This window comes from Trachurus trachurus, assembly GCF_905171665.1.
Source record: "Trachurus trachurus genome assembly, chromosome: 14".
Taxonomy (NCBI): Eukaryota; Metazoa; Chordata; class Actinopteri; order Carangiformes; family Carangidae; genus Trachurus; species Trachurus trachurus.
Window position 1 is genome coordinate 13,268,380 of NC_139903.1, and position 25,456 is coordinate 13,293,835.

Genomic DNA, 25,456 nt, shown 5'->3' on the forward strand with positions numbered 1-25,456 from the left:
GCATCTTAACCTGGTTCTTTGTACATGAGACAGTGACTGTATATATTGATTTGTTTAATGTCTGTTGTGGTGTCCGGACACTTGACTTTTAAAGGCATCTCTTGTATGATTTATACCTTTTGTGACCTGCTGTGTGTTTTTCAATATGTTTTTCAAAGGTGTAAAGCTGCATCATCTTTTGAAAGCAATTAAAATAATTCTGACTCTGAAAATCGGGACGTTTTTGTTTTTTGGAGGCAGGAAAGCTCAAGCAATAAATAAAGATACTTAATAAAAACATAACTTGCCATGACAGCCAGGGAGGTGGGCATATTTAACTTGGAAATACGTCAAAACACTTAGGCCACCCTGATGTTCATCTACATTTTACTGGTTTTTAACAGCTGGAGTAACAGATCAAGAAATGTACCGCAACTGTACCACAGAGCTGTTAATGGAAAAGTAAAAAACTAAGTAGTCAAGTCAAATATCAGTTTGTGAAATTTCCAAAGTAGTGGAGCACTTCTGCACTAATCAGTCTGGATATCCAGCAAACACCATGCTTGTTGCAGTGAGAACACACATTCCTTTGTCCTTGTGTGTGCTCCTCTATTTGAGAGTCTTGCATTTGGCTGCATATAATTCACTGAAGCTCGAGGCCATAATGAATTGGCATGAAATCGACCAGGGAATTTCCTCTGCAGGTCCCTGATTTGGGCCAACTATCCACCACAGCAGAGGCTGGTATTGTCGGGAGAAACTGAGATACAAGCCGGTGGTGTGAGAGAGGCAGAGGTGAAGAGAAATGCCTCAGGGAGTGAACGCTGGAATGTGTAGGGGCATCTGAAATGCTCACCACTGGAGCAAAAAGAGATAAGGACCATAGACGTATGAATTTTAAGTTGCTATTAACAATTTTGCTTCAGGAATGGGTGGTGCTCTAATTGTTTTATGCAACATTTAAAAACGTCTGCACAAAGAAATTGCGCTTTCCCATGAACAATGTACCACGCAAATATTTCTTCTCAATTCAGACATATTAGTTCAATCAACTGTAATTAAAATTAATCATAACTTAAGTCATGAATGATAGATTAGCAAAGATCTTACCAAATATTATCCATGACAATGTATACAGTATCTAATATTACATACAGTACACAACACACCATATGCTAGAAAAACTGCCAGGCAGGAGTTGGAAGCTCCTATTCATGATTTCAAAAGACATGACGAACCTTGTCAGGTGCTAATTACAGAAGCTGTAGATAAAACACCAGACCACTTTAGCCACTTTGGCTACTGCAATGCAATAATTACTGGAGGGTTATCTACTTATCTTTGAGGGTAATTTACAGCCAAAATGTTTGAAAGCAAAGAATAACAACCTGTAAATGTAAAACAAATAAATGAGAAAATCAAACTGTGAACGTAAATGGAGAAATAGATCACTGAACTGACAATAAAAGAAGTGAACCATGAAAGACAGAATGATCCACAACTGGAAAAACAGAACAACTGATTTCAGGTGCGGTGTTTTTCTTTTTGTTCTTTGCATGTAGTTCTTTCTGTTGTTTTTCTTTTTTCACTGGTTTGCTTTTACATTTACAGTTGAGTTTCATCATTTATGGGTTTCTGCTTTATCTAGTCTATCAGGCAATACAAATGTCCACCTTTTTAGAAATATAAAAACAAAAGTCAAACTTACAGGCTGTGTGACAATACTCCTCAGTGGTGGACCAAAAGAAGACTTCCTCCTGTCGTGTAGATGGACGTGACACAGGGATGGCAGGACCTCCGCACTCAGCACACTCACCTCCAGAAACTAAATAATCACAGAATAATACATAGGATTAGATAATGCATTTAAATGTTATCATATGACAGGTAGGCCTAACATTATCTGTCTTTTGAGCCCCAGCGTTGATTGTGTGGCATATTATAATAGCAGGAATCTTAAAGTGGGACAACAAGTTGCAAAGGCATTTAAGCATTTGATTTAGCGTGGTTGACAATGAATACCAATGTGCCAGATTTTTCACATTCACGAGGACTGAATTAGTTTGCCAACATTACTGTAGGTTGTGTGAAGGACATCAGCTGCAAGAATGGAGGTACACACAGTGACGAGAAGAGAGCAGCTCCAGGCAGAGGGAAGCTAGGAATAATACAACACAGTAACACAACCTAGGATGGTGGAGAAAAGACTGTGCATTGTGAAACCAAAAGACACGTACATGCTCCAGGTACTGTGGGTCAACTGCAGCTGCAAAGTTATCATTTCAAACCGGTTATGAGACATTGTCATCAATTAGGCTACTACTGCAATTTCACTCTTGCTGGGCACATTTATGTATGCATTTATTTGTAATTAAATGAAAAACATGTTCAATGGATGTTTTTACACAATAAAATCAAAACTAAAATAAATAATATTTTGTGTGGAAAAAGTGAACTAACTTAAGCTGCCCAGAAGTTAACAGCTCATGCTACTGTACCTAGCATATCCATGGGTTAGCAGCTAATACTAGCCTTCTAATGCTCAATGGTTAGCAGCCCATGCTATCCTTGAAATGTCAAAAATAACAAATGAACCTTGTTACCTTTGTCCAAATTGTAGAAGTACAGCAGCCTTACAATCTACTTTACATTTCTGCACTGCTTAGCTTGTTATTTATTTAATATTTAATTTATCTCAGGACAAAAGCTAACAGTTGCTGACCCTGTTTTAAAGAGCGCTGTGCTAGTTTTGTGGTGCCCTGTGGTTAGCAGCTATGTTAGCCATGTTGTAGGAGGATTGTTGATGATGTTGTTATGTCCACAGGTGGGGAGCTAATGGTGCTTGTGTAAACTACAGCTGAAAGACTTTTGACAAATTGTGGTTTGTGGTTGTGTTTTGTCACAATAACTAGCGCCAAATTGTTAAAATATGCAGTTATCTTTATATTGTTTGTTGATTTAATTTGATCAGTCCAGACTCACCTTGGACTCCAGGGGGTGAACAAAGATGGAGGATGGCGTCCATGACAGGGAGTGGCGGCCAAACATTTCCCTCCTTTATGCTATGATGGGTTGTACCATGATTGGAGGGGGTGGTTGTAAGTTTAATATACATTATTAACAAGTATTTGTCTGATTTAGAGCAATTAAACATTTAATATCAACATTTTAAATTACATTTGCTTTGCACCATTTTGTATTTTTGTAGTTTACTGATGAAAATGACTTCTTCTCTCTTTTTTTAGATCAATTAATCTGTTAAAAAGATACAGATATGTTGGGGGACAAACTTGGCAACCAATGATTAATAATTAATCATTAATTTATCAACAGCTCAACCCAGCAGTTTTTAAGAGACTGTAAACTGTTTATCTTTTAAAAACATTTTGGTTTCATACTGCTGAAACAGTAAAGTCAAAAACCTGGAGCCACATGGAGCCACATGACCAGACCAGTTTTGCTCCGGCGGGATAGACCAGAGGATAAGACCACATCAGTCAGGGGAAGATTGATTACGATCATGGGGGATCGACTGGAGGGAAAGGGCAAACACTTTATTTTTATTTTTAGCTATTCTCATGTTATGCAGCTCTAGGGGCAAACACTTTATTTTTATTTTTAGCTATTCTCATGTCATGCAGCTCTAGGTGATGGCAATGATGATCTGTTGGGCCATCATACACTCTGCTCCAGGCTGAATTATCAGAAAATTCATGGTCTGCACAGGAAGAAGCCCCTTATTTCTCTGCTGGCACCAAACGCCCATACATTTCCATAACTGTGTCATTGGCAAATAGCATGCAAACTTAGCTAAAATGACATCAATGACATTGGAGCATGTTCCCACAGGTTCAAACTAGTCCAGTGTTCACAATTTACCTATGAGATATATTTTTAACCACTGAAACAAATATACAAGTCAACACCCATCAATCTAGAAAATTACTCTTTATTTTTTGCATAATAAGGCTTCTTTTGCATCCAGTTTTGCACGTCACATTGCCACCAATAGCTCATATCTGCATTCAAAACATGTGACAAATGAATAACAACAAGCCATTTACTTTGTCACAGTAGTGTTGGCTGTCACAGACATTGCAACTAAACCAAATTAAATTTGAATGCTTTTTTTATCTGACTGGTAAATCAACCACTTCCACTGATTCACCAATGAATGTCAAGTGAAGCCAGTAGGCAGAAATATAACGGAGCATTTTGTCTCAAGTCTGAACAAAGAGGCCTCAGTCATTCAGCCATATTACATCACTTTGCCAAATTAAGCAGTACCACGACGAAACACCCTGCATTAATTTCTTACAGGTTGCAGCTCCTCTTGCACTTTGTACAAAACATAACAGTTGAAATTTCAGCAACTTTACACTTTGATAAGCTAAGTGGCACTTTTATTAGAGACCTGTTAACGCCACATTCACATGTGATTAATCTTTTAGAGAAACTGTAATGTTCTGAGAGAAATCGCTTACACTAAAACATTCATTTAGCACAAATGTGAAGCAGAAGTCTTGAACCCGACTTCAAACATCAGCTCACTTGCAGACTGAGGAAAGATAAAACAGAAACATCATGTAACACAGAGTTGACTAACAGCTCACTTTTGAAAATAGTCACGGGTCAAGATGCAAAATGCATTGTGTTTATTTACCTTTTTTTGAAAACCAGAAAGAAACCAGAGTTTGCAAGTTAGGTTATTTGAAAATACAAGTGTAAAACCAACATAATCACCATTTCAAGCACAACTACATTAGAAAAAAATGGAGTGTTATATTCACTTAACAGTATTGACCTGTTTTTAAACTGAACAATTCATCTGAGGTGCAACAAACTTCAAGGACTGTACAACCTGACCTACCTACAAGAGGTAAGAAGTGAAGGAATGTAAACTAGTGTAAACTATCTGTTTTTGTTTTTAACTTCCTATGTAACTAACACTAGCTTTATTTTCAGTGTAAATTCAAACTACACTGACATTAGTACAGACTGACTAATACTTTTTTTTAATACCTTTTAAAATGTTTTCTTATGTTTGATTGGCGAGTTATGTCTCTACTGAATTAATTAATATTAAAACATAATTGAATATTAACTAAAATAGCTTTCACAGACATAAGTCCTCCATTGTGAGATGTATCTTAATATTAATTTATTTTGTCCAGTTCCTTGAAAGAGATTAAGATTATTTTAATTTATTTTTTTACATTCTGTCTTTTTTAAATATTGAGATAAAGTCTCTCACAGTTGGTTTTCTTTCTGCGAATCTACTAAAATAGTAGACAATAGTTTTCTGCTTTACATGGATACAACATGTAGAAGTCAATATTTAGACTAATATGTCATATTTCCAAATTAATCATGATTAAACTGAGTCAGTTACTTTAGTCTTCTTTGGGACATCTATTTCACTCTGGGTTTTAACTTGCCTACATTCTTAACACTTGATTTCAGCAGTTACAGTTATATCTCACATGTAAAATTGGTCAAGAGTCACTCAAACCATTTAACACTTTAAAATGACATAACATTATAATATTGTTTCACAAAAGTTTTGATTGTTGCGGAATGAAAAAACATATTTTCACTCTCTCCCAACTTTGGAATAATAATCAAACATTTTTGAGCCTGTTATCTAACGAGCTCATGTTTCCGTGTTGAAGACACGATTCTTATTCATTTCTATTGAGAGTCGTCTCCGTGGTCGATCACAGAAGATCAGCATAGACTGAGCTCAGTTGTGGTGACTCCTACAGCTCGGTGCGCTTCAAACAGCACATGCAGAAATCACGTGATGTGGTCGAAATGTCCTTCATTTCAATTCTGTAGAAACAAACCACAGATGATCTGTCACAAAATGTATTAAACCAACATAAAAAATACTGACTATGTTCAAAATTATAGTGAATCTCACCTCTTTTTTTACATTTGTCACTGGCGATGGTACTGGAGAGGTTGGTGGACTAAAATAGAAGAATAAAGAATTAAATAAATAAACAACTAATATGTTATGTGGTTTACAGCACTATTTCTTCTTAACTACCAGAACCCCCATGATCTGCCTTAAGGCCTAAGCTCACAGCATGCACTGTGTCAGATGGTCTACTAAAATCTTCACTCACTGTATCTTATCAGTTTCAAGGAACATCAAATTGAGCAACAGATACCTTATGAACTGTACAACTCTGATGCAAATTAGAACAAAAAAAAAAGCTTTGACTGATCTGTTATAATTTACAACCACCTGTAATAATTGACAGACTAAATGTCAGGTCTATGTTTACCTAATTGTACAAACAATACAAAAAAAAAACTGTGCTGCTAACTGAAGTCACAGACTGTGCTTCGTTGGTTTCAAGGCCAAACATGAGCTTTCACACTTCAGCAGAGATTACACACCCTCCCACTTCTGGACACACTGCTGTAAACTGTATATAAGACTGACAAGAGAGATTTCACTAAATACAGAGTTACACTGTCTTTGATAAAACTCCCACAAACTTAGACATTCCTAATGTGCCTGTGCAGTGAAGGCAGCACGGCCCTGAAAGTGGATCACTGAAGCAAACCAGAAAGGAGCAGATGTCTTTCAAAGAGTCATATAATGTTCACTAGTTAACTTTTTTAAAATAATATTAATAATTAGTGGCTTACATAAACGGATGTTATTGTCCACAGATATTACTAATATCTTTCTAATCATTTGTTCTCTTCTTAAGTTCAAGAAACTTATCAGACATGATTTTGTAAACAGTAGATGAGAGTTAATAAAGTCACAACAGAGCATAAAAACTGGGGCAAAGTCATAAACAATGGCCGTTACATACCTGCCAACGTGTCTCGAGGCATTCTCAAAAAACTTTGTTTTAGAGGCAACACTGCAGAAAAAGAAGAAATCCAACATGTTGGTTTTGTAGAGAAACATATAACTCATCATGTGTTTGTCATTTGTTTGTATAAAAAGGGCTACACAAAAAAAAACGCTCCAGGAGTCGACTAGATTTTATAAACTCACTCTCCATATTCATTTGTTTCCTGATAAATGTATGTGATACTTCTCTACAGGAGCCAAGAGCGGCTCTGTTATGAAAAAATAAACAGGTAACTACTGATAGACTTAAATCACTTGTGATTTGAAGCAAAGAAAGTTGTTTGTCTTTTGATTTTTGCATTTGTTAATCAATAACATAAACCAGATGTTTTTGTTCAACTGGAGGAAGCAAAACAAGCTGTAGCTGACGTGTGTTTTTGCTCAGTACAGATTAGTGGAGCTGCAGTGTCAGGTGATAATTATAAATCTGATTCATTGTTAATAATAAATGTATTGGATATAAGCATTAATAATGTTGACATAACATCTAATAAATAACGGTCACATCAGCTCCCACATTTATCACACTCCATTTCTTCCCAATAGTAATTTAGTCAGGCGTAAACTTGAGTGTCGTCATGTCTGCTTCTGAGATACTGGAATCTGATTGGTTCAAGGTTCCTTAAAAACTAAAACAGCAAATTCAACAGTGGGACATTTATTGGGCCTCTAGATCCCTTCAGCATCTGCATACTCCAAAGTAACTTAAAAAAACAAAAGAGAGACAACAGACTTTAGTATCACGGAAAAAAACAACACTCACTAGGACGTGGGCGTGGTCTCACCGCTGGGTGCACTTTGGGGCTTTTGTGGAGCGGGGTTTCTGCAGGGGGGCTCAGGAGGCCGGACTGGGGGTCGACAAATAGCGGGTTTCTCCGTGGACCTCACTCTGGTCAGACCATCGGACTCTCCTGGAAAACAAACACAAGACAAAAGCTTCATGTGACAGTGAAAACTCACTACTGTTCAACAGCGAGTCCCTACAGTAACTCTCCATCTGCTGTTTGGTGCTGAGCAAGTAGCGCTGTGACGGTTCATCACAGCCTTTTTGCTGAAATCAGCTGCCTGCTAGACGCTGCTGAAAGGTTAATGAGAGCAGCGAGAGTGAGCTGTGAAACCGAAGCAATGGGTTTAAAAAGATCTATATCAACATCCAAAGTAACAACCGAAGAATCAATACAGTGATAAAGAGAAAGGCTGGGACTTTAACTTGATAAGACGCATATCTCACACTCTGTTTACTTGTCTGTTTGACTAAACCAGCTTCTTAGGAACACTGTTTAGGTGAAATGAAATGAGGCTGAAAACTTTAATTTGTTTGAAAAATAACACTCAGTCGTGGGAAAACTGGGTTCATTACTTAGAATCGCAAGAGGTAACTTTGCTTCAGCAGCTGGACATGATTTAGCTCAGGTCAAAAAGAGCAACACAGCTGGATGACTGCTACTACATTACTGTATTACTGGAACAACAAACAGCAATAATCAAATACAAATCATTGGAGCAGACTAGAGGAAGGATTTCTGGGTGGCAACGTATATTCACACTGGCAGAATAAGCAGATGAAGATGCACTGACACATCACAGCTTTGCCTTTATTTTATTTTATTTTAATCCTGTTAACTTTTAAGAGTTTTTTTTTCAAGTTTTTTGGTTTGTGTTTTTCCTTCATTATAAGAGTGTCATAGAAGTTAGAGGATAACATGTAGTAAAGGGTCACAGCTTAGATATGAATCTATAGCTACGCCTTTATGGTGAGCTCCAGGTAAACTTATTAGCATATAAACAATAATTTAAAGAATCTTCAGCTACATAGACACAGGGTTTCTTGTACCTTCTCTGTTGGATGATGTTCCCTTCAGAGGCGGCTTCCTGCTCTGGAAAGATGGTACTCTGCTCACATAGACTCCAGATTCCCCATTTGCAGCCGTAGAGGAATCCGGCTTCTGTTTCGTCTCGTCCATCTTCCCTGCGTTAGAGTCTGAGGGTTTGTCCTGACGGACCGACGGTCTGGGCATCAGCACGTGTCTCGGAGGAGGTTCTTTTGGCACCTGCGGAGCAAAGCTCAAAGGTTTGGTCCTCTGCAGGGGGACGGGGCTCACTGAGGAGTCAGCGTCCGCAACGGAGCTGTTGTCCTGTCCATCTGTTACAAAGAAACAACAGGGATGCAAGGTTGTGACGAGAGACAAGGAATGTGAGGTGTTCTTCCTGCCTGAGTGTGATGTGCAAGATTAAAGAGACACATTTAAAGTGCATGAAAAAAAATCCACCAAAGGTCACACACAACAATACAATGTAATCTGGTAAAACAACCACTGAGCCGGCACTGATTTAAGATGACACAAATTACTGGTTAATGAATTCCACACACACTCGCACGCACACTCACACCAAGCTTTGGATGAATTATACAGGACCAGTTATTTGGCTACACTGAGGAGTAAGTTGAGACTGAAAGGAAAAGATGCAGGTTCCCCAAATGTCTCTGCCACAGTGTGTGAGAGGAGTCACACCCACTTAACGAGGGGTTCAGACAGATTGAAAATTACACGATTTAGCCGGAGGCATTTAAATAAAAGACTAATGTGAGATAAAAGTAGAGTAGATAAGTTTATTTATACTTGAAATAAAAAGGGACAAGAGGAATTCTCTTTCAATGATGAGACTAAAAATCAACACATCAGGATTTTGAAGGCAAATAACGATATCAATTATTGATTTCATGTTAAGGAATATGTGATAAGAGTTTGGAGTATATTACAGAAAGACACACTACAGTAAATTGCATGTTATCTACACTTCAGAAAGTGATGTGAAATGACCCTGTAGGTGTGTTGTGGTACAAATCTGTCAAAAAAGTTTTAAAGAACCATGTTAAATATAATCTACTGTATGATTCACACAGATGGGATGGATTAGTCATGAGGATGATGACGACAAACAGGCTCATGAAAGGCTAATAATTACTCTCTGCTTTTTGGAAGTTGTCGTGACTAAGCGCTGGAAAAGCACGAGGTGGCCGCTTGGAGATTGTGATGGGCTGCCGCTTTCTCGGGGTGATCCGCGGAGGAGGGACAGGTGGGGCGGAGCTGTCCTCTGGCATGTTGCTGAAGATCTGCAATCAAGAGAGAAAGGTTGCTAGATTTTCAGCTGCAAACGCTCACAACGACAGTGTCTAATAAATGTAATAACACACAGAAATAGCATGAAACAGGTTGCACCTTCTTGTAGTCCTCGATCAGAATCTCGACGACTATGTTTTGGAACTTGATATCCAACATGGCCGCCACAGTCTCCTCCTTCGCTCTCATCAGCGTGGGTCCGAAGATGACGGCCATGTTTGAAGGAGTCATGAGGTTCTCATCACTGTGACTGCACACGCTGGATAAAATGGATAAAATGTTAACAACACTGTCGGCACAGGCAGTGACACATTAGCTCAGGTCATTTCACATGGAGAAGAAAGAGAGAGAGAGAGAGAGAAAGAGAGGGAGCAGTACACACAGTAAATAAACATAGTCAGTCTGCTGGCACTCACTTGACCAAGTGTTTAATAAGCATCTCCAGCATCTCCCGGCTCTTCTCTGGCAGCTTGTAGGTAAGTGAATGAACTTCACTGAGTCGAGTGTCCAGATTATCTGACTCTGTGGATAAAACATAAATAAAAAATTGTGTTAAGAAACAATACAATACAGTTTATATATAGTATATACACATACAGTATATGTATAAAAAATATGCAGAATGTTGCAGGGCACAGACACACACTGCATTAACATTAGACTAATAAAACCAACTCTGGTTTAGTTTAACATCCGGTATTTCCATGAAACTGAAGCCACAGATCATCTAAAGGACCACCTGTAACATCCTGACAGAATGAGGCTGATGCTATTAAACTCATTGTCTTCTCTCTTTTTACAATGATGTAGCCTGACAGAGAAAAACAAGCAGGCAGCTTAGATTTCCTTTAGTGTCCTTTAGTGCCTGTAGACCTTGTGAACCTGCAGTCTGCACAGTGTCGATGTACCAATGTCTCTTTTAATGCCCTGAGTCTTAAGTCTTAAGGCTTTTCAGGGCAGTGCTTGCTGGTGTTAAAGTAAGTGTAAGCAAGTGCATGACAAGTTCATAAACCACTGTAGAAATTATCTCAAAACATAATCTAAAATTCGCATCAGTTTCCTGTTACAGGAAAAGCACAATCAACTTGTAACCTTCCTGAATCCACTGACATCCAGACATCTTTTCAAAAGCATGGGCTGGTTAACGTTTACATTTTGAGGGTTACTAGTTGGATTCTTCTACGTCAATATAAGAAATTGTATTTCTGTGGTAGATCTACATCTAAGACTTTACAGAGGAGCCAGAGATAATGACACAACCTTTGTCGACATGAGCACGGGATCAGGATCATTTCCAAAACATGTCTTACTTGCAGCGCACATGAGGTCTCTGTGTAGATTGTAGGTCATCAGAGGTTCAGACAGACTCCTGCAGATAAATAAAGATGCTCGTAAACACAAGTACAGGACCACAGTGAAATATGACTCACCCCATCAAATCATGAGAAAAACGAAAAAGCTGCACTGCACTTGTTACATGATGACACAAGAAAGCACTTAGAGAGCACAACTTCTGTCATGGCTGCATTTGTAATTTTAATAACAGCAAATTATTTGTTTTATGCACTTGTTTTCTTGGAAAATACATAAATCCTTAGAATATCAGAGCTCTGAACAATGATGAGATCTTTAAAGTTTTAAATGAGATGCATCTAATTATAAGAATTACATTTAAATGTATCTTAAAGATGCAGTGACAGACATTCAGTGTATCAATAACAAAGTATTTACTAATTGTATGACTTCTGCTTGCACACACAAACACACACATACGTACACACCTTAGATAAAACTTTAATGCACTTGTAATGGTTTTAATGTCACAGTCGCTGCTGTGCAGGTCGACATCTCCTGGGTGTGCCGGGTCTATGAAAGAGCGAATCAGAGGAAACAAGTGAAAAATGTTTTACAAAAAAATTGAAAACACTTGAGATCAGCACCTTGACTGATGAAGATGTGCAACATGGAGCTAAGAAGTCATTAACATTGAATTAGAAATGGGGTTTAAAGTAAATACAATTAAAAGCTACATTCATGTATAGGGATTCTTCTCAGTGGATATTTTGACTTTGTCACAAAAGGAAAATCACATGTGTAAATAATCAGATGAGTGACAGCTAAAAGCTGATTCACTGTGACCCTGTCATGACTCACTGGGACAAAGGTGTCACTGCTTATTTAAATCTTCAATTCTGTGAAGAGTCAAATGTATCTGCTGTAAATTCCCACACATTTCTATGGATGTCTATGTATTAACAAACTTATTTTGGCCACTTGGGAGCAGCAGACACAGGCAAAGGTAAAAACACAGACATATTGCTGCCATATTTTAGGTTGATATGGCAACATAACAAACATTTGCCTGTTCACACATCCAGCAGAACCGAAGCAGTTTTAGCATTTGTTTGGATTTTTGTTAGTGTTTGTTTGCTCTTTTTTTTTTTTTTTTAACTCTGCTTTTGGTCTCCATCGACCTCCTTGGGGCTAATTGCTAACTTTGTAATATGGTACTGAGCAAGAAGTGTACAAAACAACACTGATCTGCAAATTAAGCACTGTCATTTCTTGCATTCTTATTATAGAAGTGTTGTTGATAACCACTTGAAAGCAGAAGCTCCAGTGCAGCAGCAGCACTGGGTGTGACCCAAGCGCGACCTGCTGCTGATATTTCCCCGTCTGTCTTTAGAGCCGAGGTAAACAAAAGCTGCAGAACCTGTTATGCTGTAGATTCAGGTAGTCAACCCTCATTGAGGAAAGCAAAGTGAATGAACGGATGTAGTGCACGTTCACAGGCCGATTTCCTTACCAAAGAAGGCATTTAAAAGCTTCTGCACTTGGATGTTGCTGCCAACTGTTCTGTACACTCCTTCTTGTGTCGCTCCTGGAAAGAGGAGAGAGAGGGGGAGGTAAGAGAGAGGGGAGTGTAATCTGGACAAACACAGAGCAGTGGAAATGTACCACATGCTTCTTTTCAGAGTCTACACAAGCCTGAATTAAGATACTTAAGATACAGATGTTCTTTCCTGTTTATGAACGCTTCATTTAACTATTCAGTTTGGGACTGCACAATGCCACACGCTTGGATCATGAGACAAATTACATGCTCATGGCTTGAGTACTTAGTTCCATTTCCTGTAAAACGAATCACACGAGTGGCGAAATATATAGTGACAGGAGAGTTATAACATAACATCTGCCTTCAATATAGGACAGATGTTGTGTTTTAGCTATCAAGAAGAGTAATAATGGTCCAAAATCATTCTATAATAATAATGATAATGATAATTAGACATAAATGCTTTATAAACCTAGAGATAAAATTGTGGTGATTAAAACTCCGTACAATCTACAATATTTCACTACTATTGTAATGAAACATGTTTTTTTTGGGTTTTTTTTACAGAGATCAGCCTCCAGCAGCAGCTAAGCTATGACTCAACTACGCCCCCTTAAGGGCATTCAGGCAAACTAACTGACTAACTGCAGGCAGCTTATCTATGACCTTTTACCTTTTGTTTCAATGTAGTTGATGCACTTTCGAACAAACTTGAATCCAATTTCATTGAGCTCCACTGTGAAACAAGACAACACAATGAGAAGATTAAATTGCAAACTGTAATTTTCGGACAATACTTGTTTAAACATGATAAATGATGCTTTCAGTGACACAAGATGTAAAGACATCACTGCGTCTGTCCACATCCACAGACTTAGAGATAGATGGGGACTGACTTACTTTCTGCTTGCTTGTGAATTGGGGAATGATAGATCTGAAATGAAAAAAATGTAAAAGGAAAGTGAAGAGCATGTGGAAAAAATCTACCACAGTCTGATGAATGAACACCGTTTTTTTTTTTGCAAAACTGAAGATGATAGGAGAAAAAAAAAAAAAAAGCTAAAGAGACTTGATGATGGTTCAAGAGCATGAAAATGCTTCCCTGAAACCAACTTCCAGGACACAGAAACCGCTTCCAGGATAGCTGAGGGGAATATTAGCACCAATTTCAAGTTTCCAGTCGAAGTTATGAACAGATTTAAAGTCCATAAAAATGACAATGATGAAAACAGTAAAGATTCCTGCATCAACAGCCAAATCATTTAAACAAATCTGTCCTCAAAACAACCCTCTGGCCTCTCTTACTAATGAACGTCAGAGCTGAGGAGCTGGATGCGTCACCTCGGCCAGTGTTTGTTGTAACAGACAGGTGAAGTGTGAAGTATCACTGTAACTTCCTGTTATTGATTTAGACCTGAGAAAAAAATTCAACAACCACTTAATTAATTCCCTGTCATGTTATTTTGACTCTCACAAACCTAAACTGAAGCAACTTGGGATTGAATTTCAAAAGGAAGAGTTAAGTGTCGTGCTTCAGAACTGACAAATCTCATCTACGGATGGAACAATAATAAAAGTAGGTTAAAGACAGGAATAACTGCAGTTTGTCCAGTTTTTGAATGTTTTTTTTGCAGTTGAAATGAAAACAGAGCAACACATGCAAGTCTTTCACTCCCTGTCCTACATTTTGATGCCAAACAGTGTCAAAACATTTGAGCGGAAAATGAAATGATCTGAAAGTGTAGGATAACATTTGTCATTTTGGCTCACAAGTTCATGCATGTCAACCACTTCTTGGTTTAGAGATGCGACTAAATTGCCAAAACAGACTTATGGACTGTAATGGATCTGCTGGCTGCCCGGTGTCAGGAGGCAGCCAGCTCCTGACGATGTTTGAATTTGCACAAAACCAAAAATGTGTCTGAAAGATCTCCAAGTAAGAGCTATTTTTACTATTGAATAAGGTGCAGATACATTTCTTGATTAATTGATAAGTTGTTTTGTCAATAAACTGTGAAAAATGACAGTTAGAATTCACTTGAGCCTTGAGTGTTGTCGTCTGCAGCAAATCCTCTAAACTTTAAGGTCATTTGAGAAGCAGGGACCAGGGAATATTACAGTAATATTGCTGCCTGGAAAATGACTTGACAGTTAATCTACAATAAAGAAACGATCAAAACATTTCCTGATTACTTAAATTGACCGACTAATCAACTGTTCATTTTCCCTTACACTGTGAGGAAGTTTGCGATATGTCATAGGTCATAAAGATGCAGAGTTCAGCACTATAGCAGCCATTCCCATGGCCAAAGTCTCCTTTAAGTGCAATTAAGTTGACGGAGTTGCTGTGGGAGACGATGTTATCATAAGGGAACATCGTCTACACTGAAAGCTCAAGAGACTCTGAGGGACGAGGTTGTGCAGCGCTCAGGGTTTTCAGAGCATCCAGGCAAAGGTTGGTGGAAAAGCTATTATGAAATTTCCACGATTAACAGAAGTCGTTAAGGAAGTTGCACAGGAAGAGGGCACTGAAAAGTGTGCTTCTGTTATTTTCACATCCTCTGGCAGCGGTGGTTTATATGTTTCGTCCACAATTCACACGACAACCACCGTTAAAGCGTCAGATATGAAGGAGATCTGACTACGACTGCAAAGAGCGCAAAACTCAAAGCAAAACTGTTTTTAGAGCAACAACCAAAAGAGGAATTAACTAAAATGTTGCTGCTAAAGCAAGTCAGCACTTTGCTGCTTCAAAACCGCTCAGTGTCGACACAGATCACGGGAGCAGAAGGTTTTGACAGACTAGTAAAAATGGCTTGGTTTCTACTCAGGGTTAAACATTATTTAGAGAGCCAACACAGCCCTGCTGTACGATGCTACCAGGAATAACCAGGTGCCAACATTAATCCATCACACTGATGGATTAAAGCGCCTAACAAGCTTCCTACAGTCTCTCACTCTTCTGTAATAGAGTCAGACAGAGTGACAAAATCAGTTAACTGCTGTAAAATGAGAGCCAATGGATTTTATAGATTATATTTTGTAACACTTTATAATAAGTACACAATATTAATCATTATTTAAGCAAATAATAAATACTGAATACTTCATTTATAACTACTAATACATACTCATTAGTATGTAGTTTATAAATACAGTAGTTAGTGCTTATCAATGATGAGCAAAACATTTTTAACTGTGTTTATAAACTACATACTAATAAGTATTTATGTGTTATAAATGATGAATTCAGTATTTAATGCTTAAAGCAGAAGTAAGTGATATATTTGTGTTAATATAAGTCTTAAATAGTTATATCTTCCGACAGCAATCACTTACATGGAGTGTTTGGACCGAAACACGGGTCTGTCAGTCACTCTGCTCTGCTCTGAGCCGAGGAGAAAACTTTTCTCGTATCCTACAGTTTTTATCCAATGAGGAGAGAGAACGGCATGCAGGGCTGTGTGTGCAGCCAAGGGATGCGCGTGAATGTGGTGACGTAGGGACGAGGACTGTTATGGTGCGTTCAAGGCAGCCCGTAACTCGTGTTTTTCCGACCTGTGAAGTCATACTAGTTCGATCTGGTACGAGTTCACGGGTCGGAAGTTACGAGTGGCCGTTATAGTGACTTTCACAGGTAAAACAGGTCGGAAAAACACGAGTGGGTTGCCTGGATCGCTACAAAATCGTAAGTTGTGACTTGAAGCTGTAATTTACGGTTTGAAAAGCCTGCCGGGAACGCAGCATTAGCCAAAACGACCGGATCGCTTACTTCTGCTTTAACTAACGCTTAATAGCGTGTACTTATTATGAAGTGTTACCTTATATTTTTCTGAATACCATTTAAAAATAACACACAACTCTTGTTTGTTCCACTTTTCTCTCTCTCTCTCTCCTTTTGTGAAGATAAAAGAGTGAAGATTTCATCTGGTGAAACCCAATTAGCTGCAACTTACAAATCTTGACAATAAAAACTGAAGCTTTGTACCCAAAAGATTTACAGACTCAACTATCTACCAAAAGTTTTTCATTTTAACACAGTTCAAAAGCCATTTTCACTAAACAGAGGAGAAATAATCCTCAATGAGATGATAAATAAACTCACAGGCTCTTTTCCATCCATGGCCTCCATCCATAACTTCCTGTCGCCCTCCGAAAGAGCCTGGAAAGTGACTGGAGTGTTTCTATGGAAACATACACAAAACGGCATTAAAGAGGTTGACATTTTCAGTCAGAGGAAGTCTGTACATTAGACAACCACTCTCAGAGTCCTCAGATGTTTCTAAAGCTCATGCAGGTCATGGATCATCAAACACGTTTCTCAAGATAATTATTACAGTGGACCAAAAGACAAAAAAGTTGCAAAATGAAGGAATCAAAAGTGTCTTTGAAGAAACTGATTCAATCGTGTGTGGTGATGACGGGAGGAGGAAATGGAGATAAATAAGACAAGCGTGAGGAGATGATGAAAACCCATTGTCGCAATCTGTCTGCTGGAGAAGCAACAAAACCTGGCGCCAAACATCTCAGCTTGTGGGCTATTAAATTAATTGTTCACTAAAACAACTGTGGTATGAATTTAAAGCACTTTTTCTACCAACTCCAATGATCAACACATAAAAATATAATATATCTGTAAAAACCTATGCAAAACAACTTCTGTGTGTGTATAACCCTGATATTGATAGCAGGGAACCTGAATGTGGACATTTTTACATAGCAAACAGATCATATGAGGAGAAGCAGAAGTAAGGGAGAGAGATGACTGGTAACTTGCTTGCTCTAAGGTCAATGGTCAGGATCAGGCCGAGCACAGCAGAGACATTCAGGTGGGTGGACGCTTGTTTTCAACCTCCTGAACCGACAACATGAGGCCACCTTGAGTTTATCAACCAGTTGTCTGGTCATTAAGCTGTTGTTCAGTTCACACATTGGCACAAATTAGTCGCTCAACATTCAGATAGGTGCATAATTCACACAGCTTTTAAACCTTTAAAAAACACCCCGTTGATGTTCCAAGGATTGCCTCGATTACGACAGAAAGTGTCTATTAAAATGCATTTGGTACTGAATGGCCCTGCTTGTATAAATATGAGCCTGTTGTGTTCCTTCCCCTCAGATCACTGCGTCTGCCATCTGTTTGCAGCGTGCGCACGCAGCTCAGGGATTGTTTGGGCTACGGTCCATTTAGCCCTCACACTCTGTCCTTGCAAACCACCTGTTCACCTCGCCGCCTGAACCTGTTTATCCCCCAGGGCTGTCGTGTCGTGTTGCCTCATCTCACAGCTCCTCGGATTTTTTGTTATTTGCGCTCACCTCTCGCTGGTTTCCACGTCGAAGCAAAAGCGCTTGTCTATGGACTCCGTCTTCCGGCGGATGCAGGACTTGAGTGTCAGCTGCGTCGGGCCCTGCAGGGCGAGGAGAGAAAGTTAGAAAAGTGGTCGGTGTGTGAGACGGCAGCAATGATGGTGGAGAATTACAGATGCACAGATGCCTGAGGCTAAAGTTTAGTACAGGCCAGGGACCCCCAAACTGATGGAGGGATGGAGCAGGGACCCCAACTATATATACTGTATAAAAATGTGTTTTATATTAAACTGGGCCTAGAGTCATGTATAAACATACCTTGTTATTGTGCATTCACTACTAAGCTACTTAAATAATACACATGTTCAAATATTAAACATGTGCAGGTTCAGTGAGTAGGGGGCCGTACCTTGTTCACTGATACCAATGCCAATATCAACAATGTGTGTCAATTGCATGATAATCACAAACTTTTCAAATCGACGTTTTTATTTGTAACATTAATGTGGAAATTAAATTAAATTCTCTAATCAACCAAAAATGTTGCGACCCCCCCCCCCCTGCAGGACGCCCTGTTGAAGACCTCTGCTTTTGTAGATGTGAGGAAATAAAGACATTTCTTTTCAGTAAGCACCTGTTTGTTTGTTGGTCTCTGTTCACATGGCACCATGAGCAGCTGTCTCCCCTCCTTATGATACTTGCAGTAATATTTGACCCACGAGACCCCCAAAGCCCCTGAGGGGAGAAAAAAAAAGATTTAAAAACCACGATGAGTCTGGTCAGAGTTCACCTGTTGGAGGAACAAACTTCTGTGTAAAACCTGTAGTGAACTTACACTTCTCCTGACAGTACAGATAACCCTCCATTGGCAGATAATTGTGCATCCTGCAGATCTGGGATGGTTGTTTCATTCGTTTCATCAGCTCCTCCATCTCCTCTCGGGTGCTCTCATAGTGGTTTCTTGTCTGCAGGCAAAAGCAGACAGCACTTTAGAAACTTACAGACGTCCAATTAAAAGACATTAAATCGTACTAATGGCATCATTCATGGGGCCGGTTACACCACTTACGTTCTGCAAGCTGAGCTGCAGTTCCTGCTTATAAGGCATGAAGTCCTGAGTCATCTCCACTGTCAGGTTATTGAGCGTTAAAACGCTGTGAAGAAACGCCAGCACCTGTCCAAGCAAAGAATGAAATCTATACTTAAGACTGCGGTTAAGAACAAAGGAGCCGTCGTCATAAAGAATGGATGAATGTCTGTAATGTAATTGTATTTCCTCCTGGTTTCCTCGTTCTATTGTTGGGTGTGTGTGATATCAAAGAGGAAGAGTGGGAGGCCGCAGTCGGAACTTACAGGCTCCACCACATCAAACTTCTTCTTGTCCTGCACCTGGTGGATCTGGTAGACGTACTCCACCGACGATTCGTAGAAGTTTACCCGCTCTTTGTCCAAGAGTTCATCGGCCTGTCGTGGGATTTAGAAAAAAGGAAATAAAGTAAAACCATGAATCTCAGTTCTACATTTCTCTAGATGAGCGATGCTAAATAGTGGCTCTGCTTCACCCAACCTCTTGGAGTTGACTCTCTTTCTTCTTGGCAGAAAGATTCAGGTGTTTGTCTAACTGCGAGTAATATTTCTCACTCTCTTTCTCGAACTTCTTTCTTTTTTCCTGCAAGACAGAAGTGTTAATCATTAGGAAGTTTGAAGAGTCTTATAGTCTTATAGTAAAACATTGTGATTATACTGTATATACAGTACATATGACTATACACTGAAAAAAACATACAGCTTATAAGGACAAGCTCATCTCCATCAACGCTTTGATTTATACAGTATTACAATATGCATTTTTATGAGGATTCCTTAAAATTATTTTCAGTCAACGAGTTATGGCATACACACAACACAAAACAACTTTACGCTCCAGAAATCTTAATGCATTTCCACCCACTGTTTCTGTGAATCTCTGTTTTTATATGCACAACACACTACATGTAGCTCTAACCACAGGTTGCATAGATGCATAGATTCTCACATGTACCGGTATGTGTGTATTTATGTATGTATGTGCAGTGGTATCTTCTTCAATATTAATGGGAAATGGGTGAAAATACCTAAATCAAAAGAAGAAAGACCTTTAGCTGCAACAAAAGTGCAAAAGTATTTCCTTAGAATTAGGTTCAAACTTCGTTTGAAACTGCTGTTTCTTTTTTTAATGTATTTTTAGGTTCATGTGTTCACAGCTTGGGTTGTATTTACTTCTCTAAAAAAACAAATTGACCACAGGTGCAAACTGTGTGCATATAATGATCTATATCTGCACTATGAGCTGATATCTATCAACCCAGAGGATTTAACAGTCTAGTTTGATCATTTGTGGCCATGCAACCAAAAGCTGAGAGGGCATTTAATTAATACATTAGAGAAGTAGCTCAGCTATTCTGAAAAAGAGTGTGATAAAAATAGTGTTTTGTGCTATTTCACTGCTGGTTACTTTTCTTTTCAGAATAATTTCCTCTCACATTACTTTTAGGACACGGTTCTTGTTAGCCTATTGAAAACCTTGATTTTCTCAGCCAGCACATTATTGTGTTGAAATTAACAGATGTTAAAATGTGAAGAGCTGCCAGCATCTGGTTGAGCTGCTCAGTGTTTTGTTACATTTAGTTCCTGGAACAATCAAGACATTTGACATGAGTTGAACGCCAGAGCAACTCTTTTTAAGATTTATGAATCCATTTTACAAAACATCTAAGACATAAATAACTTATACTGTATTTCACTTCTATCTGAGAAACAAATAGCAGCGTGTAACAAACTCTTCTCATCATCAGAGTCACAGTCAGAGAGAAGTCCTGGTATCATGTCAAATAATCAAGGTGCCACCCCTCTGAGTTTCCTGATGTTGTTAAGCAGAACTGCTCTGGTTTAAACATTAAATGCTTAAAGAGGAAGAAGACTATTGCATATTATTGTTCTTAAACAGGTGGGTACTTCACACATATTTTCAGAAATAGATTTGGGGAAGTAGCTTATAACATCCTGTTCGGTCTGTGCAAGCAGCTCAGGAAGACGCGTGCAAGTCCCATATAGCTGCTTCAGTGATCAAACAGTCACCATGAACCACTGGAGCAGGACAGTAAAATATTATGCACATTAATGAGACATATCATACTTTCATAAAACACTCACTTTTGTTACTCCTATCTGCTCTTTTCTGAACTTCTCCAGCGGCTTGATGAGCAGGTTGGAGGCGTTCTGACCCTGGACAGGTAAACAGGAAGAGCAAAGTCTCATTAAAAACAGTTTGTTTGTAGATAGATATATTATGTGACATTAAGGTCACACGAGAAGAATGAGCAAATCTTAAGCAGGACAAACACAGTTGACCAGATGACCTCTGGTTTTAAAAACTGATTGTTTTTTATCCAGTATTCCTGGTCTAACAGGAAGTGCTGCCCCTAATGCGATGCAATCAGTGCTCAAGTGTAACATCAGCATTATTCTCATTGTAACAGTGTGTGCATAATAAGATAAGCAGAAGTGATAAAGCGGCTGATAAAGGTGACGTGGAACCCAACAAAAAAGAAACCAAGAGGGGAACTGGTAGCAAATTAACAACCTGCACTCCTCCTGACGGGTGTCCACATTTACAAGACAGTATCGATCGGTGCATGGTTGTGTTTTGTGATATATTTAAATTCTAACACAGACAAATGGAAAATCTACTGGTGTCGGTAACAGAAATAGAGTATAACATTGTACCTGTCAAAATATTTGCCTTTAATTTGATTAATGAGTGTAGTGAAGAAGACAAGACTACAGATGGAAATAAATCTGGCGTCTTTACAACAATTTTCTATGTTCTATGTTCATGGATAAACAGAGTCCCATTACAAAAAATGAAAATGAAACGTTAATATGGTGTCAAATATATAACGAGGGGTCAAAGAGGATGCATGGAGGAAATTGATAACACACCAGCATCATCCTGTCATGCTCCACTTCCTGCAGGAGACCAGCGAACTCCTGAAAGGACTGAGCTGGGGAGAGAGGAGAAGAAGAAGAATGACTTAGCACGTTTCCAACTAAAGTGTCTGAACAATTAAAACAGCACCACAAGGCATTTTTTTTAATGACGAGTGAGTGATGATTATATTTCCAGCTATTTTTTGATGCAGCAGTTTCAGTTTTCCCCAAAACCTCCTGATTCTTCACATTCAAGTCGTGAGGAATTACCACACAGCTGCCAGAACGGTTCCTCCCCCTGAGGTCAAGTAGGAAAGTCTGTTTGTAACAGCTACCCTCTCTGATGTGAAACACTTTCAACTTTATAATAACACATTCCAGGTATCTCTGCTCCGCGACTGCTGATCTCCGTACAGCAATTGTAAACAGATGAACCTGCTGGAACAAGATATCTGGATGTGCTGCAACTTCTGTGGGGTTTGTTTAGTGTGTGTTGTTCAGCAGCGTGTCTGTGTTATCTCACCGATGTTGATCTCATCATCTGTCAGGGAGTCACCGATGAAGTCGAACTGGAACATGCTGAGTGTCTGAGAAAACTTCTGCACCGCCACAGAATAACCTGGGAGCAAAGCAAAAAAGAGATTTAGTCTTTTTAATACGGATGCACGATAACTATCGGCCCAATATTGACTGATAATTATCAGCCAATAAATACACAGTCCAATAATGACAATTTAGCCATTGTTATAACTAGCCAACATTGCCTTGATTTTGCTCATTTTCAGTCCGTTTAAGTTGTGATGTCGGTTATATTACTGTGTTAAGTCAAAGGCAGAGCTATGATGTGAAATCCATCTTTACTCACTGCATCTTAGCCCTTCTTAACTTCAGGTGTCAATATAAACTATTAAAAACGTTATCAGTTATCAGTATCAGCATGAGAAGCAGGAAGTTAATGGTTATTGGTATCGGTGGGGGAAAAAAAGAGTTATTGTGCATGAATACTTCTTAACATTTCTGAATGGGGCCCCAAAGCCTCGGTCATAACTGCATTTACACGACATATAAATATTTCTCTACGTTCGACTCAACTCTGATATATTGAGGTGTCCACTGTCCAGGATTATTATTATTATCATTACTGCGATTTTTATTTATCTCTGGTAGGAAAATCTGCAGTGTGAATGACATCCATGGTCAGGAATCAGGATTCGGCAGCACAGCAGCAGCCAGTGTGTGGCCACTGCAATATATTACCCCTGCGACGTCTGGCTTTTATTACTAAAAACAAAACAGACTCTGTCAGATGAACAGAGCAGTCTGCCTCAGGATCTTCACGTTGGAAATCTTCGACTCATATTTTTAAATCTCTCCTTAAATCCATCTTTTAGTAATGGAGGAACTCTTTCCAGTCTTTCCATCAGTTTCGTGTTTTTTTTTTTTTCCATCAGCACATTGTGTTTTTGGACTCTGTGTTTTCTAAAAATAAAGATTTTGCTGTTAACTCATAAATACACGAGCTCTGAGGCCTGGTCACCATGCACTGACTGAGATAAAAATAAAAAATGTAAAAAGTAGGCTATATATAAATAAAAAGTGACTATGACTATGAATATGTCTTAGTGGAGTTCCCCCCAACAATAAACCCTCGTGACCTATGGCTATTATCTGGATTGAATGTAGGACCTCCACCACTGTGTGTGCAGCGCAGACGACAGTGTCCACAATGACAGTTTCTGTCCCCGAGGTGAAAAGCTGGTCGTTGGTGATTTTGACAGCAGAATGGACAGTAACTTGGCCACACAAAACAAACAGTGTTCGCCCTCATTGGTGCCACACTGACCCAAATACACACATGTACAGTTTGTGTGAGCTGCCACTGGCTCTGATCCATAATACTCTACACTGCAGCCAGCAGACAGAGATGATGATGATGATGAGGATGACAGGCAACATCCTCACACCTGCACAGCTGTTTGTTGTCCTGCACATCTGCATCACGACCACCTCTCTCAAAGCAGCCTGTTATTATGGTCTAATCCCAGGGGAGGACTATAGCAGCAGCAGCAGCACCTCCCTAAATGAGCCTCTCCCACATTGATCCTGCATAAAGGCCCCACTGATGCTGCTCTGCTCCCACCACCTCACCACTGTGTTTATTTTATACCCACTTTATCTCGTGCCAAATAACAAATAAACCAGACAAGATGAGCTGTGAGTGAACTTACCGTTGATTGCATTGATGACACTGTTGCCATCTTTTATCAGCTCTTTGAGAAACTTGCTCGTCCTGTCCAGCTCTATCTCATAACACTTGAGCGTCTCTCTGAACTCCGGGCTGTCCAGGTAGCAGTCACTGAACTCCAGGGGAGGGTGGCCCATCTTCTGCTCGGATGACTTGTTTCACACAATTTGCTACTAGCTACTACTACAACTATAACACTGAGGGTTTGTTTTAAATAGTGAGACACGCAGCCTACGCTCGTCTGGTCACTGCTGCTGCTGCTGCTGCTGCTCCACACACACATCTGTTCCTCGGAGCAGCACAAACCATGGTGTCCGTGGGAGCCTGCGGCCGCCGCTGACTCCGATATGAAGTGAAGTAAACAGAGGAGAAGCACAGTAGAGATTCACTTCCTTCTTTTACTCGTTTGACGTGCTGTTTAAACTCTAATTTCACTGGGTCCTGGCTCTGCTTTTCCACTTTTTCCTTGTTGCGGTGTCGTGATTAGGAGAGCGGCTAGAATCCCTTTGGGACGCGTCCCATTCCGAAAACCTGTTCACTTCCTTCACACCTCCGTCTGTCCTTCACCTCGCTTTGACCTCGTTTGTTGGTTTATAAAGTTAACAGCACATTATAAAACTACTGTATACATATTATACAAAAGGTTTCTTTCATTAAAATATAATTGTACACATTTTCTGACTACACGTCTCTGAAAAGAGCGTAACAAAGCAGCTAAACTGGACGTAACCAACTGGCTACAGCCTCACAAAAAAACTCCCCCTCCCCACACCCAGGCGGCTCTTAAAGGGGCCGCGGCACTGTTTGTGATAACAATAGCGCTTTCAAGTGGTGTCGGAAATCTTGACACTTCACACAAAACAAATGGGTGATAACGACTGGGACCCAAATGATCTTAACATAATCCTGAAAGGAAAAAAATAGATGTATTTCTGTTGCACAAAATGTTGTACATTTTTCTGAAATTTCAAGCTTTTCGCCCCCTTGACCCTTTAGAAAATGATTAAATATAAAACACAGTGACAATGCTTTTTTTTTTGTTGTTGAACAGTTTAAAGTTATAGGCAACCACTGATGAGGAGAGTGGTTGGTTTTTAGGGATCACATTTTTACAGGGT

At 39.3% G+C, this 25,456-nt stretch overlaps 1 protein-coding gene across 1 annotated transcript; it reads right to left on the reverse strand.

Annotated features, from left to right (window-relative positions):
• Window positions 1-4,195: 4,195 nt before the first annotated feature.
• Window positions 4,196-24,817, reverse strand: ophn1 (oligophrenin 1). The gene is made up of 24 exons (XM_083986612.1): window positions 24,322-24,817; window positions 22,617-22,712; window positions 22,106-22,167; window positions 21,317-21,388; window positions 19,692-19,793; window positions 19,478-19,588; window positions 19,194-19,298; window positions 18,960-19,089; window positions 18,759-18,859; window positions 18,134-18,225; window positions 16,923-17,001; window positions 13,718-13,751; window positions 13,491-13,553; window positions 12,788-12,862; window positions 11,763-11,847; window positions 11,292-11,350; window positions 10,398-10,503; window positions 10,081-10,240; window positions 9,827-9,974; window positions 8,694-9,002; window positions 7,623-7,767; window positions 6,816-6,866; window positions 5,903-5,951; window positions 4,196-5,811 (listed from the first exon to the last, which is right to left on the reverse strand). Exons 1-24 carry the CDS (start codon window positions 24,473-24,475, stop codon window positions 5,806-5,808), a joined length of 2,394 nt encoding a protein of 797 aa, XP_083842738.1. The 5' UTR covers window positions 24,476-24,817; the 3' UTR covers window positions 4,196-5,805.
• Window positions 24,818-25,456: the final 639 nt, after the last annotated feature.

Bases quoted from the DNA above. Each gene is read 5' to 3' on its own strand.
- ophn1 (XM_083986612.1), bottom strand. From the start codon at position 24,475: ATGGGCCACCCTCCCCTGGAGTTCAGTGACTGCTACCTGGACAGCCCG. The intron at 22,168-22,616 runs GTGAGATAACAC...CTCTCTCCCCAG, and splicing joins AGATGATGAGATCAACATCG to CTCAGTCCTTTCAGGAGTTC. The intron at 12,863-13,490 runs GTAAAAGGTCAT...TCCTCTTTCCAG, and splicing joins CAACTACATTGAAACAAAAG to GAGCGACACAAGAAGGAGTG.